The sequence below is a fragment of the Limulus polyphemus genome, unplaced genomic scaffold (genome assembly GCF_000517525.1).
Source record: "Limulus polyphemus unplaced genomic scaffold, Limulus_polyphemus-2.1.2 Scaffold225, whole genome shotgun sequence".
In the NCBI taxonomy this organism is placed as follows: domain Eukaryota; kingdom Metazoa; phylum Arthropoda; class Merostomata; order Xiphosura; family Limulidae; genus Limulus; species Limulus polyphemus.
In genome coordinates, this window is record NW_013665835.1 from 181,783 (window position 1) to 197,305 (window position 15,523).

The following is a 15,523-nucleotide window of genomic DNA, read 5'->3' on the forward strand; positions in this document are numbered from 1 at the left end:
CATCACATATTTTTAGGCATGGATCAACAAGTTTTAGCTTGTTTTTACCAGAACTATATTTTATGATAGATGTAAGAAAACTTAGCACAAAATGATACCGAGACGTATCCATTGACATATTACATAAACGAACTATAATCTTGTCTGTGTGAATAATGAATTCACTAAGATTCCAAAAATTTAATTTAGTAAGCACTTGTTTGTCAGTTTTTCATATTAAATATTGTGTTATGTTTTTAAGTGTTTTCTCGTTATTTTGTATCTTATCATCTGTGATTGTCTTGCTGTATTTTTAGTTTTTATGGTAGTTCAAATGTTTAGATTATTCTAAGAGTACTTTTGGTTTGCTTTAAGTTTCGCAGTAGAGGAATAACGAATCACAAAAAATCCCCCACATTAACGTTATCAAATTATCAGTTTGTGATAATTATATTGTTTTATAAATATATTGTTAAACTTTTCCATATCCAGAATTACTTATTTTAATACTTTATATGATTTGTCTTGATACGAAACAACAGATGTTTTCAGTGAAACATAATGATATGATCCCTTATTAAGGCATACGTAAGAAGAACAAAGTGTCTTTCAAGATAAATATATGCAAAAACGTGGTTATTTCCATTACCCGAAATGTGATCAATTTGAAAAACTATATATTTGAGATCTCAGACAGCAAAAAATGTATAGCCTCTAATTTAATCTGTAGATATACTGAATATTCGTTGAGATGCATGAAGTGATTGTTGTCTTGAACTAACGAGGCGCGGGATGGACTTGTGGCAGAATTCTGGATTTCGAAGCTTGCGAGCCAAGTTCGAATCCAATGTGATACCACAAAATGTTCTCCGCACTTTGAGTTGCAGGTAGGTCATAAGAGTAACAGCCAGTTCCTTAGCGTGGATAATGGCTGGTGTTATGCTGCTGATTGGCTGCTGATGGGCTGCTTCCTCTGGTCAACAGTTCAAAATTAGGAAAGAAATAAGAATATTTGACATTGAACGCGGTTCACAAAAGCCGACGTTGTCCGTCACGTGAATTTTGAAAAAGTGTTTTCTAATCCATTGATAATTAGGATAATTACTAAAACACTGCATGAAACTCAGTGTATTTTCCATAACTACCTGTTTCTAGATCTAAATATCAAGATACAGGATAAATCAAATGATTTTTTTTTATTTTACTCGGCCTCTCGTTCCTAAATACCGTGTGGAAAGTACAGAAACATTTTCTACTCTTTAGTTTTTCTAGTTGGGTTTTTACGAATGGTAAAAATATATTGTCTGGATCAAGTTGTTGCTGATTTAATACAACTTCAATAGTTTTTTGTTTATTTCTCATTACTTTAATCAAATACATTCTACGTTTTGATTTACATCGTTAATCCTCAGATGCTTGATAAACATCTCATGAAAGAATGTGCGCGTGTTTTGTTTTTAGCGCAAAGTTATTCAATGGGCTGTCTGTACTTTGTCCACCGTGGGGAATCGAGCCCCTGATTTTAACGTTAAAGTCCGTAAACTTACAGATGACCCACAGATAATGAACCAGTTTCAGGTATATATATTTACTCTTAACTAAAGAAATCACGGAGAATAAAAAAAATACTCAAAACAATAACCTGAACGCTTCGAAAGTTGGGTCTTCCTTCTTTACAATAGAACAATGGTGCTTTAAATGTTGTCTGTAAATTATGTTAGAGAATTATTTTAAAACACACATTTAGTTCAGTTCCACACACATCTAATATTATAAAGAAATTATAATATTTTATATACATTTCTAATACAGCAGGACTAAAACTTTAAGATTTATCTTTGTTATAGAAATAGAATTAGGAGCAAAAGGAACCCACTTTCAGACTAATAATGCTTGGAGACGGCTTGAATGAGTAATGAAGAAAAACTTTAATATAAGTTTAACATAACAGCAAAGGTACAACGTTTCGACAAGGTTTTGTCATCATCACGTACAAGTAGCTGTTATGTTAAACTTATATTAAAGTGTGATATTTTTTTATAAAAACGAATTTACTTACAACAATCGTTTATCTGGACTTTTATTAACCAGTGATGATTACATTTTATTGATAGGTAAAGAGATAGGTTTGTTAAATTACAGGTTGTAATAATTCAAAAGTATTTGTATTATAGGAAATCGTAGCCAGACGATAAAGCATTGGGGAACTTCAATACATTTACAAAATGTTCACTGTTACTACGAAAGCTAATTTTATAGCAGTTTAACAGCAAAAATCAGTATTTACAATATTTCTATATAATTAAATGTCAATTTATTTAGTAACGCTAATTATTTCAAAAGTTTTTATTTGTTTTTGATAATGTTAATTTTGTCTATTGTTAATGCAAAAACTGTTTGCACAACGTTTTATTTTTCTTTCATAAGATACTTTTTACTTTATCTTGATGAATTTATTATTGATTAGCAGCTTAGTTTGATGATAAAACAAATATCGTTAGTAACATGTGAAAATGTGGTCCAAGATATAAAGCATTGTTATAAATCATAATGATTTTAGTTTAAGACATTGTTGGTTGTCGTAACATTCTTTCTTTTCTCAACAATGAAACATTCTTAAACTTTATATTTGGAATGAATACGCCATAATCTCTCAGATTCAGAAAACCCTTGAAATGTACAGTGAATACGAGAAGCAGCGTTTATAAATTTTTGTTCAAAAATACTTGAAGCAGTAAACACTTTATACAGATCTGTATAATTATATTCAAAAAATAATTTAGGTTTTAGAGGCTTATTAGACATTGACAATGGTTGTTTAATTTGAATCTCTTTGCAAAGTCTTGCAACACCCACTTTGCCTTGCAATTCTCTGTTACTGTTACTAGAGCGGAAAAGCACGAGAAGCAACTTATGTGGTTCTGTGACATCTAAAGTAAAAGTGTGCTCACACACATGAGGAAATAGGTTCTTATGACTTACCAGTATGAGCAGCTAATTATTTAAGTATCGTTGAATTTATATCTTGAAGTGCAGATAAAGCGCTCTAGTCATTTTTAAAAAGTTCGTGCTGTTATGACATAATCAGTTTGAAGCATGATCCTTTAAGTTACAGCCTTTCTATTTGATTGAAGTAGGTGATGGAATGAATTATCCTTGTTAGATACATATAAATAAAAGTAGAAGTCATCGACAAATTTTCTGATGTTATACAAAATAAATAACCTAATATATAAGATTTTCTTTCATTGTGGTTGTTTCTTAAATTATTCCTGACGAAATAATGCAAGCTAGATCTTAAACTACGGTGTTAAAATTCCTAAATTATAAATATTTTCATATCTGTAATAGTCGCAATACCTTAACTAATATTTACTCAGACAATCTGTAAAGAAAACCAAATATTTGGAGCAGGTTTCACTAAAAACAGCTATCTTGCTATATTTTTCTGACTAATTATAAGACACTAATTTTATAAACTTGTATTGTAACACAAAACATCAATTCAACATAATTCATCATGAATCAGTCTGAAAAATAATGTCATATCAAATATTTAAACATATAACAACTTCAACAAGTCACTTTTAGTGAGCAAATTCAGTCACACGTATAAATATCATATAATTTAATCGTACTCTTAGGACGGCTACCTAAAAACACGTGGCCAGTATTCGACTAATATTTTCTTATCTGTATTGTTTTTTTTTTTCATCATTGTGAAGCAATCATTAATTGAAACATTTGTTTATTTAGAGCATAAGAATATATACGTACATTTGCGTATTTCATCTTGGTTTTGTATCTAAATTTATTAAATGAATGATTTTCATTTTGAGGCAGTAATTCAACATAAAAAGTCGAGTTATTTGTAACCACTGAAGGAGAAAAAAGAGAATATAAGTCAAAGGAATAGAATAGTATTTATAAGAATAGTTATATAAAACACACGCAAGAAAATACATATGTCAGAAAAACATTAGGGCTGGATACAAATAGACTGATTAAGACTGTAGCAATTAGTTTCAGACTATAAATATATTCACTTTTAATAATTAATACATATTTTTTAGTTTATATTTAATGAACTCAATCAAAATGGTCTTCTTTGCAGCAGTTGACTTTGTAATCTCAACGAGAATGTAAAGCTGTAAAGTATAAGGTCTGCTGTTTATAAACTTCTTTTAAATATGTAAGATTGTATACACATAAAACTTGAGCTAGCCTTTAAGTAGTGTTAATGTTATATCCAGTTCTATCAATATTCATAGATTAGATAGAGATCCATTGGATTAACCGTATTCAAAGTGTTTGTTGCTTGTATCTAAATCCCCTACTCGCTATTTTGTTCATAAACAGCTTTCATCCGAAAGAAAAAAATAATAAAAAAATGCCACTAACATTTTAACCCCTCCTAATTCAAGCGTTAAATCATTTGTTTGTTTGGGCTGATTGTTGCCATTTTTGTTTATTAAAATATATCTTAAATATAAGACATAATTGTTACCATAAGCGAAACATGACGACGTTTATACTTTCATTATCTAATACGTGTACTTCGCTTTTACAAGCTAGGCTTTATTCTAACTTGCCACTAGAGGGGGCCACCAAGGATGAAATAATGAAGGGTGGAAACTCGTTACATGTGCCAGCGTGTATTGTGCATACGATCGGTAACGACTCTCGCTAGTAGTAGATGTTTGAAAGAAAGAAATAAAATTTAGAAAGTTATAATGCTAGTAAGTGGAGTTGTGTATTAATAACATATATATATTTTTTTCAGTTTTATCATGGAACATATTTACTTGGCGCATGCGTATAAGTTTGGCATACCGTCAGGTAAGTGTCAATTATTCGATTATTTTAAAGTAACGCCCAATGGCTTAAAAATTGTCCTGGAATATTCAAACCCAGTTAAAACTTTAAAGAAGTTATTAATAATGTTTAAAGATTACGTTTGATGCTAAGAATTTAATATATCATTGACAATAAGTACAAACTTAATATCTGTTTTGTGAAATAACCAGCCATATTAAAACGCAATAATTAAAACAAAGAGAACTTTGAGAAGTTTCAAGAATTTCTGAAAATTCCTCTTAAATGAGTATAAATGTACAACATTATGTGATTAGTTTATTTTCTGAGAAGTATTGGAATTAGCTCCTTCTCTCTTTTTTTTCTCTACGTTTCTTCTTTAATTACCCACTGAATAAAACAACTTGTCAGGATTACCATGTGTGGTTCTCTACAGTAGTAGTCCCGAAAGATAGCACTGTTATTATATCGAAAACACAGAGTTGAAACGTTGACATGGAGTAAGAATGTTTTCAATCTGCTGGGTCAACTAATGTGAATCCAGCTTGCTTCAAAACTTTCGAATGTTTTTCTTGTTGTTGTTTTTTAGTTTCATAGTTATGTCGTTTGTCACTACTATTGTATATTTCTTAAAGTAGTAGTCCCGAAAGATAGCACTGTTATTATATCGAAAACACAGAGTTGAAACGTTGACATGGAGTAAGAATGTTTTCAATCTGCTGGGTCAACTAATGTGAATCCAGCTTGCTTCAAAACTTTCGAATGTTTTTCTTGTTGTTGTTTTTTAGTTTCATAGTTATGTCGTTTGTCACTACTATTGTATATTTCTTAAAAGCTCTCGTATCATCTCTGAAGAAGAAGTAACTTTAAATTTCTGTATTGCTTGTATTTGTTTTTGGATAAATTCGTAAAATCATAAATCATTTGTGGATTTACGAATTGCATCTGGTAGCAAAAACCATATACTAAAATTTGAAAATAACAAAAGACATTGAAGCAAACAGTCCCCATTTTTCTAAGTGCTTCGATATAAGCGTAAAGCTTGAAAAGTGTTAGAAACAGGATGGTAAAGTTTGCCAATGAACGATTAAACTTAACTGCATCAGAATCCCTAGTCTGCTGAGACAATTTATTTTAGTATAAAAGTCTGTTAGTAGTACATTTGTTTTGACAAATATCTCTCAACCAGTTCAGCGATATGCACTCTTTCTTATGACAAAAATAACTTTCTTCTCAGATAAAAATATCCACTCTTAAAGAAAAAGGCATTTTATTATCATAAGCGGGATATCTTAATGTGAACGTACCTAAGTGAACGTTTTAAGGTAATTTTTGAACCCAAATGTAATATGTTTTATATACAGAGACTATGTAACACCCGTTCTCATTATCTGTCAGTAATATCTATTACAGCCTATAAACTTCAATGTACACTTTGGAATCTATTCTATTGCAGTGAGAGGCTGCTGTACGGTTTTTTCATCAAGACTGTTTCATTTTATTAAGTAATTCTGATATGAATTATATCTTCAGAAACTCCTTGTACAACAACATTTTCTTATTCCAAAGTTATCTGGGCTAGCCGTGGTCTAGCGGTTAGGGTGTTCAGATTGGAAGGGCTAAGGTTCGAGCGTGCGATATGCCGCTAAACATACTTCGCATTTTTAGCTGTAGTCGCGTTTTATAAGTGACAATCAATCCCCTTATTCGATTAAGAGTAGCCATGTAGGTGGCAGGTGTTTTTAACTAGTTACTCACCCTCTGGTCAATATATCTAAATTAGATATGGCTACGCCAGAATTTGGGGTTTCTGTCCTGGCTATTTAGATCATGTTTCGTATAAGGTATCATTCAAGTTCAAAGTACCAACTACGAAACTGATTTTGTTTTGTGTGATACTTCCATGAAATCAGTGAAATAAACATGCCTATTATCAAGAGTTTCATGTTTAGATTATCTATCTCTGCTTTCAGCAAGTTTCGCGTTACAAACCAGTTAACTTTATTAGAGACGTAATAATTATCAATGAAAGGTAAACATTTTATGAGGCTTTTAATATTGTGGAAAAAAATGTGTCAACATATTGATTAAGAAATAGAAAACCAATGAAGACCAAAACATACACTTTATTGGTTTGTTTGTAATTAAGCACAAAGCTACACAATGAATACTAGAATCCGGGTTTCGATACCCGTGGTGGGCAGATGTAAGTCCGCAGACATACCGCTGTGCTACGGGGGGGGGGTAAAACATACACTCAACCAATTTTAATAAATTATGCACAACAAAGTTTATGTCTTCCCAAGAGAGTGCGTCAGTTAATGAAATCTAAGTGCATTACAACATTTTTCATAAAAGGATAAGGTATAAAGACGGATCTATTTATCATATAATATGTATTTACATTAATTTAATGCCCCCAGTGGCATAGCGGTATGTTTGCGGACAAAAAACGCTAGAAACCGGGTTTCGATACCCGTAGTGGGCAGATCACAGATAGCTCATTGTGCAGTTTTGTGCTTAACTTCTAACAAACAAACAAACATTAATTTAACCACAACATTCTATGGTTTATTCTAATGTTAATTTGCTTTGAAATGCGCTGGTCAACCCGAACAACCTATCTTTAACGTCTATTCTACTTCGTTTGCTTAAGCAGTTTATGGGACTAGCATCGTAAAAAAGGTTAGAGTGTCAAGGCGGTGAATCCGATAATTCATGGTTCGCGATCCGTTACCGCAAAAAACGCGATCCTCGTTTTACGGCAATGGGTGTCCTATAGTGGTGACTATCAAATCCCACTATTCGGTCTGATGAAACTAACCCAAGAATTAGCTGTTCTTTCGCACCTCTAGTCTATCAGCTATGCTCATGTAGCTCATTGTGTAACTTTGTGATAAAATTCTGAAAAAAAAAATTAATTATTGGAAATTTGAGTTTTTACATTTAACTTACATAATAACTCAGCAGTTCTCAAACTTTAGTAACCCGAGGAGCCCTTTTAATTTAAAATTTTTTCGCGAACCCCTAAATCTATCGATATTTTTTGCTTTGAAGAAAAGCTGTATTCCAAACTTATGTATTTTAATTCAGATAAATTTAATTTTACGAAAAATCATTTTTTATTCTATAAATCATATTTTTTAAATATTTTTATGAAATTTTAGACATCACTCACGGACGCCAGTTTAAGAAGCACTGTAATAACTCATTCATGGCTTACCCTTCACAGTTTGTTGGTGCATAGGATTTTTCACTATTCGATAGAAAATTATATAAAAAGTATATATTTCACTGTATCGAATAATAACAACCCCTTTCTTATTTATAAAAAGTTCTTTGTAAACAATACTTTATGTGCAATTTCATATAATATTTATAAACAGTTTTTTGTAAACAATACTTTATGTGCAATTTCATATAATATTTATAAACAGTTCTTTGTAAACAATACTTTATGTGCAATTTCAGATAATATTTATAAACAGTTCTTTGTAAACAATACTTTATGTGCAATTTCATATAATATTTATAAACAGTTCTTTGTAAACAATACTTTATGTGCAATTTCAGATAATATTTATAAACAGTTCTTTGTAAACAATACTTTATGTGCAATTTCAGATAATATTTATAAACAGTTCTTTGTAAACAATACTTTATGTGACAATTTCATATAAAATATATTCTATGTAACCATTTTATTCCCTCAAAATTTCAGTGGTAAAATATTAATATCTTTCCTTGTTGTTTTCATGACATGCTTACATTATATTTTAAACATTTTAACTTTACAATGACTTCGCTTCATATAATAATTACATGATATTTTCTCTGGTTATTGTTATAAAGAAAACAAAGCATTATAAGGTTTTCTGTATGTGATTTTAGTAACTCCTTTCCGAATTCTCTAGAATCTATATATAACAACCATCTGATGATGTGTGATTGTCGACTTTGTAACTGAACATCTGTTTTTAGAGATCAGATTAGTATTAATTACAAAACTGAGTTCTATTTTCCAATATTTGTAGTTTCTATCATAATGAAGGATACTCCAGCAAATATTGGGTATTTTGCATATCGATTGTCGTTTTTTGCCATTATTTATAATCTACTAGCGAACTCTGTGTTTATCTGAAGTGGTTGTGGGCAAGTAGGTGGAAAAAGTGACCCAGATGGTTTTTGGTCCTAGAAATAAATCAGAGAGAATGAGCTGTATAGAGTTTCCATGAAATCATTAAATGTAAGAGCTTTAATCACGCTGTTCTACTTTTTACACTTGTTTTCGTCACGTGCTTAATATCTTCCACGTCATTTCTCACCCGTTGCAGATCATTAGAATTGTATAATATATTTACCGTAACCAGAAATTAGGTACTATATACTTACATACTATGCACTTTATAGTGTAGCAAGAGTAAACCGTAGTGAAAACGACATGACATAATATTTGAAGTAAACTCATTATTCATTATGAAGTTTGTTTGTTTGAAGTTAAGCACAAAGCTACACAATGGGCTATCTGTGCTCTGCCCACCACGGGTATCGAAACCAGGTTTCTAGCGTTGTAAGCCAGCAGACATACCGCTGTGCCACTGGGGGCATTCCTTATAAAAAATAGAAAACAACATTGTAAACAGTGAAATTTTCAGATCTTACTTTGTTCTTTTTCTATATAGCTGATTTTTAATATTTAATAATTCATTCATTGTTTACATGTTACTGAGTCGTAAACACTCTATTTGCTACATAATTCAAAAATGCCATTATAACACACTCCCTATACTTGCACTTTACAAGCCAATCCTACTTGATTGATCTCAGACTTTAGTATTTGTATGATCAAGCTCTCTTTAATAGGCAGATTATGTTCAACATTGGCCTGCTCATGCAAAGACTGAGACTTGAGATCAACCAAGTATGATTGTCCTATAAATTATTGTTAATTTTATAAATATTTTCGCCTTTTCAAAACGTTAATGTTCTTGCAAGATAATGCGTTATTGAATTCAATAAGATATTAGAAATAAACATTCTGTAAAATCATACTAACCAGAGTATTTCCGTTTCTCTGAGTCAACGGTTCTGGGTAATTTGCCTAACATTATTTAGCCTAATAAGTTTTTCAGTTCTTGAAATTGATGCTCTACACGTTATCCTGAACTCTACTGTTTTGTGCTTAAGTAAACATTTTTTAGCTTTGCATCCTGCACGTAGATGGAAAATTATAAAATTATTTTCACGTTACTGCAACAGAAAGTAAACAATTCCAAGAACTCGTGATAAACTTATTTCACGAATTTGTGCTATACACTCGTACGCTAACATGACTTAAAATAGATTAAAAGTACCGTGCTTGTTGTATCCGTGCAACCTTTCGCTGATGTAAACACTTTAGACCACTTGATACACGCGGTGGTTCTCATCCATACACGTGTTTTCTCGAGCCTGGTTAATACACACGCTGGTTCTCATCCATGTACGTTTTTTTTTCGAGCCTGGTTTTAATACACACACTGTTTCTCATCCATGTACGTGTTTTTTCGAGCCTGGTTTTAATACACACGCTGGTTTTCATCCATGTACGTTTTTTTCGAGCCTGGTTTTAATACACACGGTGGTTCTCATCCATGTACATGTTTGTTCGAGCCTGGTTTTAATGCACACGCTGGTTTTCAGCCATATACGTGTTTTCTATAGCCTAGTGTGATTTAGTCGTAAGTATTTGGAAATGTTCGCTTCTTTATTTTGATAATACCATTTTTTTACCTTTGTTGACGCTCCTGTAAAAGTCAGGTAGTTGACTCAATGAGACTATAAACATTTAGATTAAGTCTATCAAATAATTTGTTGATTGAACAGAGTAACATCATCTAACCTTCGTGTTAAATTGAAAATTTCTGTTTATTTAGAATTCTCGCGCAGCTGTTCCTAATTTTGGACTAATATACTATAGAGAATGGAATTAGCGAACGCATTCACTTCTAATTTTTGGGTTACTCTTGTTTTACCGAATAGTAGGATTGGGCAGCCACCTTTATAGAGTTGCCATGGCTCCGAGCGCCCATGGCGATTTTGCGGCAACGAAATACGAAACACGAAACTGACGAATACACGATTCGGGTATGCTAACTACTTAACCATGTCCAGTCAAAATAGGTTATGTACATAAACAGATGTACATTGTATATACATATAACTACAACTGTTATGGTATGAACACTTTTTACAACCGTGCGAATCATAATTATAATTAATTATACGTGTCATATATATATATATATACATAAAGTGTGTCACTTGAATTGAATCATAATTATTAAATTGAAAAGAGTTATTTTAGTGCAAAAACTCATTCAGAGAGTTCTATGGGTACTTCCTATTCACAAAAAAAAATATCTTATACGAATAGCCACTAAATCACTACATTCGTATGGAAGAATCAGAGGCTGAGAACGCTTCCTTAATTATTGCCTAAATGTATACGTAATTGGATACTTATTATATATATATCACACACGTGTATATATATATATATATGTATATATCTTATTGGAGCGCTATATATTCACTCTTTTCAATTTGCTTATATGCTAAGAACAAGAAGAAAAAAAAGTCTATAATTGTAAGTTAAAGCCTAGAAGATAATCTACAGTAGAAACTACTATAAATACAACACACGTTATTGTTATGAAGAAAAAGGTTTTATATGTTCTACTTATTCACAATATTCTGTCGAATGAAAATATCCTTTTCAGTGAATTCATCGTTCTTGTGCTTTAGCTCTGGCCAAAATGTGCATGTTATTTAAATATTTGGCATGGTTTCAGTGAAGGTGGTGTATTATTACTATACGTGTTGTTTGCAGCATTGTGTGGCAAAAGAAGACACGAAGGATTTGTTTATACATCATAAGGAAACATTCTAAAACATACACGACAACAGTGATCATAAGAGCAAAATAGATAACTTGGACTCTCGTCAATTTTTCATATGTATTTATAACATATTTGATGGTTGCAACATACGATCATAAGCAGCTGTTTAAAATTAAGCTAAAAGCAAAAATAAGATTATTGCTTTATGAAAACATTAATCACCTCAAATTATCATAAAATTAAATGCTGATGTGTTGCTTAATTGAGCATTAAATTCGAACACTAACTTTTTCTAGTTTTGATCTGTCACTAGAGAAAGGCTGCTTTCTAAACAGCTTTAGACAACCGAGACTATATATCACTGCATAAATAATCTTACAAACAAGCTTTAGGTTATTTGTTTCCAGGCATACAACAAGTAAGTAGCACTTTGAATTGAACATTTGTTTAGTTTCATATCGTGTTTTTCATCATAACAAAACTAATTTCTGATCAACAGTAAACTAGCCATATGGATCAAAACAAAGTTGTTGTTTTTAATTAATGAAGCTAATTCTATGTAATAAATTGGCAAGAAATATATAATCTCATAAATCAATACACACACACACACACACACACAAAAGAAAAAAAACTGAAACCTATAATCCGAGGAACTGTTCGAATCATCAGGTGTGTGCCCCTGTTATTAATGGTATTTTTGGCTGAGATATCAATAATATTTCACAATATATGGCTAGTTATCAGATTTAAATTATTCCCAAGTTCTCGTACAAAGCTAAAATTGATTATGGTTATTGAAGGGTATTATTATGCTCTGAAAAGGAAGATAATTTATTTGACTTGCATTAACGAAGGGAGTAGCAAGAACGTAAAAGATGATTAGAAGATTTTAAAATGGGATGGATGCAAATGAACCATTTAGGATAAAATTAGACATAAAAACAAATACAGTTGTGACCATAGCTTTGTACACAGTGAATATTTTCGAAAAACAGTGTTTGATGTTACTCGACTAACACCATCAGGCAAGATTCATGTTGTAATATAGTTTTAATAGATGATACAAGATTCATGTTGTAATATAGTTTTAATAGATAATACAAGATTCATGTTGTAATATAGTTTTAATAGATGATACAAGATTCATGTTGTAATATAGTTTTAATAGATAATACAAGATTCATGTTGTAATATAGTTTTAATAGATAATACAAGATTCACGTTGTAATATAGTTTTAATAGATAATACAAGATTCATGTTGTGATATAGTTATAATAGATAATACTATTGACACAGTTGGGCTGATGAAAACCGGCACAATTTTGAGCAGAGTTCCTGACCTACATATACCATGGAGTGTTACGTTTTTCACTTCGATGAATAAATAGTGAAGTCTAAAGTCTATAATAGTATGGTTGTAGTTCCCCTGCCCCCCATAAAGAAACAGTGCAGCTACACAGAGATAAAGTTCTGTATTTGTTATTCTTAATCGTTTGGTTATTTTATTAGATTATGCCATTTGAGTTATATTTCTTAATTAAAATACTATATAATAGCTATTTATTTATTTAGAAATAATTGCAGCGTCACTCATTATGTCAAATGCTCTTTGTCAACTCTGTAATGTAGTGTTGTACTTTTCATGGGACGAGAATATGTGCAATTGAAACTAGAAGATTGGATTTTGGTGAATACCTGACTTGCAAAATTTGAGTGAATAAACAAATTAGTCCTTATACTCAGAGATGAAAATACAGGTCTTCTGCACTGAATTCTTAAAATATGATCTATCTAAGTACATATAACATCTCGTACATATATAGTAGACACATGTTTTTTTCTTCCATGAATATATCACTCAAGGTCAAAGGTCATCTGTGATATTCTGTACACATAAAGTGTAGAGTAAAAGTGATTTTCTGTGCTATCTAATTGATATAAATGTATAGAGCTTCTGTGTTTCAGAAAATAACCCAAAGTAAAAAGTTAATTTCCACGACAGGATGATAAATTTATTTCTTTATGTAAGTATCTTGTTTTGAAAGATTTTATATGGTATCTTCAGTCAGCTGAGTATCAGAAACTTTGGGGTTTATGACCAATAAATTATCATTTTTATAACCCCTAAGTCTAAGAATTGTACAAAGTGTCAAGTATTCAACTTTAAGTCCTTTAAGGCAAGAAAACTATACATATTTCTGTTTAATTAAATGAAAGATTAAAGACATTAAGACTGAAATAAAAGTATCAAGAAACAAAGGTTTTCTGCCTAAAAGAAACGCTGTCATTGTTACTTTTAATGGTGTAAACAATGTTTTTAATTATATGAAATGTAAATGAGCATTTAAAGAGAAACGTTTTTTAATCAATGGGTTATATTTATTGTTATTGATGATATGCTTATACACCCCTTTTTTAATATTTAATTGTTTTTGTAACTGATTTTTGTACAAGTCATATTACAGTTAGCTTTCACTGTTATGAATACTAGTTTTAATTCGAAAAGAAATACAAACTTGCCATTTTCAACTGTAAATGTTAAAAGAAGGCTTAATGTTTACAAGTTTTGCAACACACACCGTATAACATAACATTATATATTCAATGTTACTTTAAATAGTTTTCAATTAGATTTTGGTTTTTACAGTTGCGTTAACCCAGCTGACTTGATGAGCTTTGGCACTGACCGAAATACTTCATTAACGTCGGAAAGTTGTTAAAATTATAATATATTAATATTGTTTAAACCCGTCGAAAACTGAAAATGGCACATTTTATTTTTGACTAAAAGTTATACATTTGTTTTATAAACACTAAAGCACAAAGTTTCAACTTCAGTTCAATAGTTCAGCCAGTCTTCGGGTAATCTATTTAATGTCAAAATATTAGAAATAAATTTTAAACAGTTTCACCGGACAAATTATCAAATATTATTAACCATTTATCAGGGTAAACTTAAAGTACTCTTTGTATGATGTATAGTTATAGATAATGAAAAGCACAAAAGTTGGAATTAGCAGAAAAAAATATAAAAGTTCAGAGAGTTTCATCGCACATGTTCTAAGAAGTGATCAAAAGCTAGTGAACAATTTGGAGTAACCCAACAAACGTTTGTGATATGGGGGGATTCCCTCATATCTAAGTGGATCCAAGAAAGATCCTCTTGCAGTAACTTTCGACACCCATAATTCAACTCCATCGAACTAGAAAAATCAGAACTAATATTTTACTTCTTTTTCTATTCTCACTTTCAATAGTTTACTATTTTGTCGAATATGATAAACATTGTTCTCATCTTTAGTGAAATATTTTTACTTCTTCACTAATGTAATTTGAGCGTGACAAGTTGATTAAGATTTAATTACATTTAATTATTTTACATGTTACTTGTGCACACTTACAAATAGCTAAGACTCTTCAAATAATAATTTTTCAAAGAATGTGAAAAACAATTAACTTTGTGTGTTGATATTTAATATTTATTGACAGTGTGAAAAGTATGCTGAATGTGCTGATAAGTTGGATATACAAGTTGTGTAGCTTTAAAAGTGTTTTTGCATGGCTTATAATTTCAAAATATTTAGAGAGTATTTCTCATCACCTTGAAACTTCCAGGGGTTCTTGGGCATGCCACAGAGGGATTCTAATTTTCACTAATTTCAAAAGCACTTCAGTTTTACCATTGCTTACAGCCAGCAAATGATGCACATGCACACTTTCCCCATCCCCGTGGAGTCAATGAAACAAACGTCGTAATATAAGTTGTGTTTTTAAACCTATACTCGTATTTACTAATCTTTGACCTTTTCATATTTTTAGTCACACCAAACATGCTCGCCCTTTC

At 31.0% G+C, this 15,523-nt stretch overlaps 1 protein-coding gene across 1 annotated transcript in view; it reads left to right on the forward strand.

Annotated features, from left to right (window-relative positions):
• Positions 1–771: 771 nt before the first annotated feature.
• LOC106478562 (transcriptional enhancer factor TEF-1-like) overlaps positions 772–15,523 on the forward strand; it is a 115,546-nt gene continuing 100,794 nt past the window's right edge. The window contains exons 1-2 of the mRNA XM_013939114.2: positions 772–866; positions 4,763–4,818. Of these exons, the coding sequence (XP_013794568.2) occupies positions 772–866; positions 4,763–4,818 (151 nt within the window). The remainder of the gene's footprint in view (positions 867–4,762; positions 4,819–15,523) is intronic.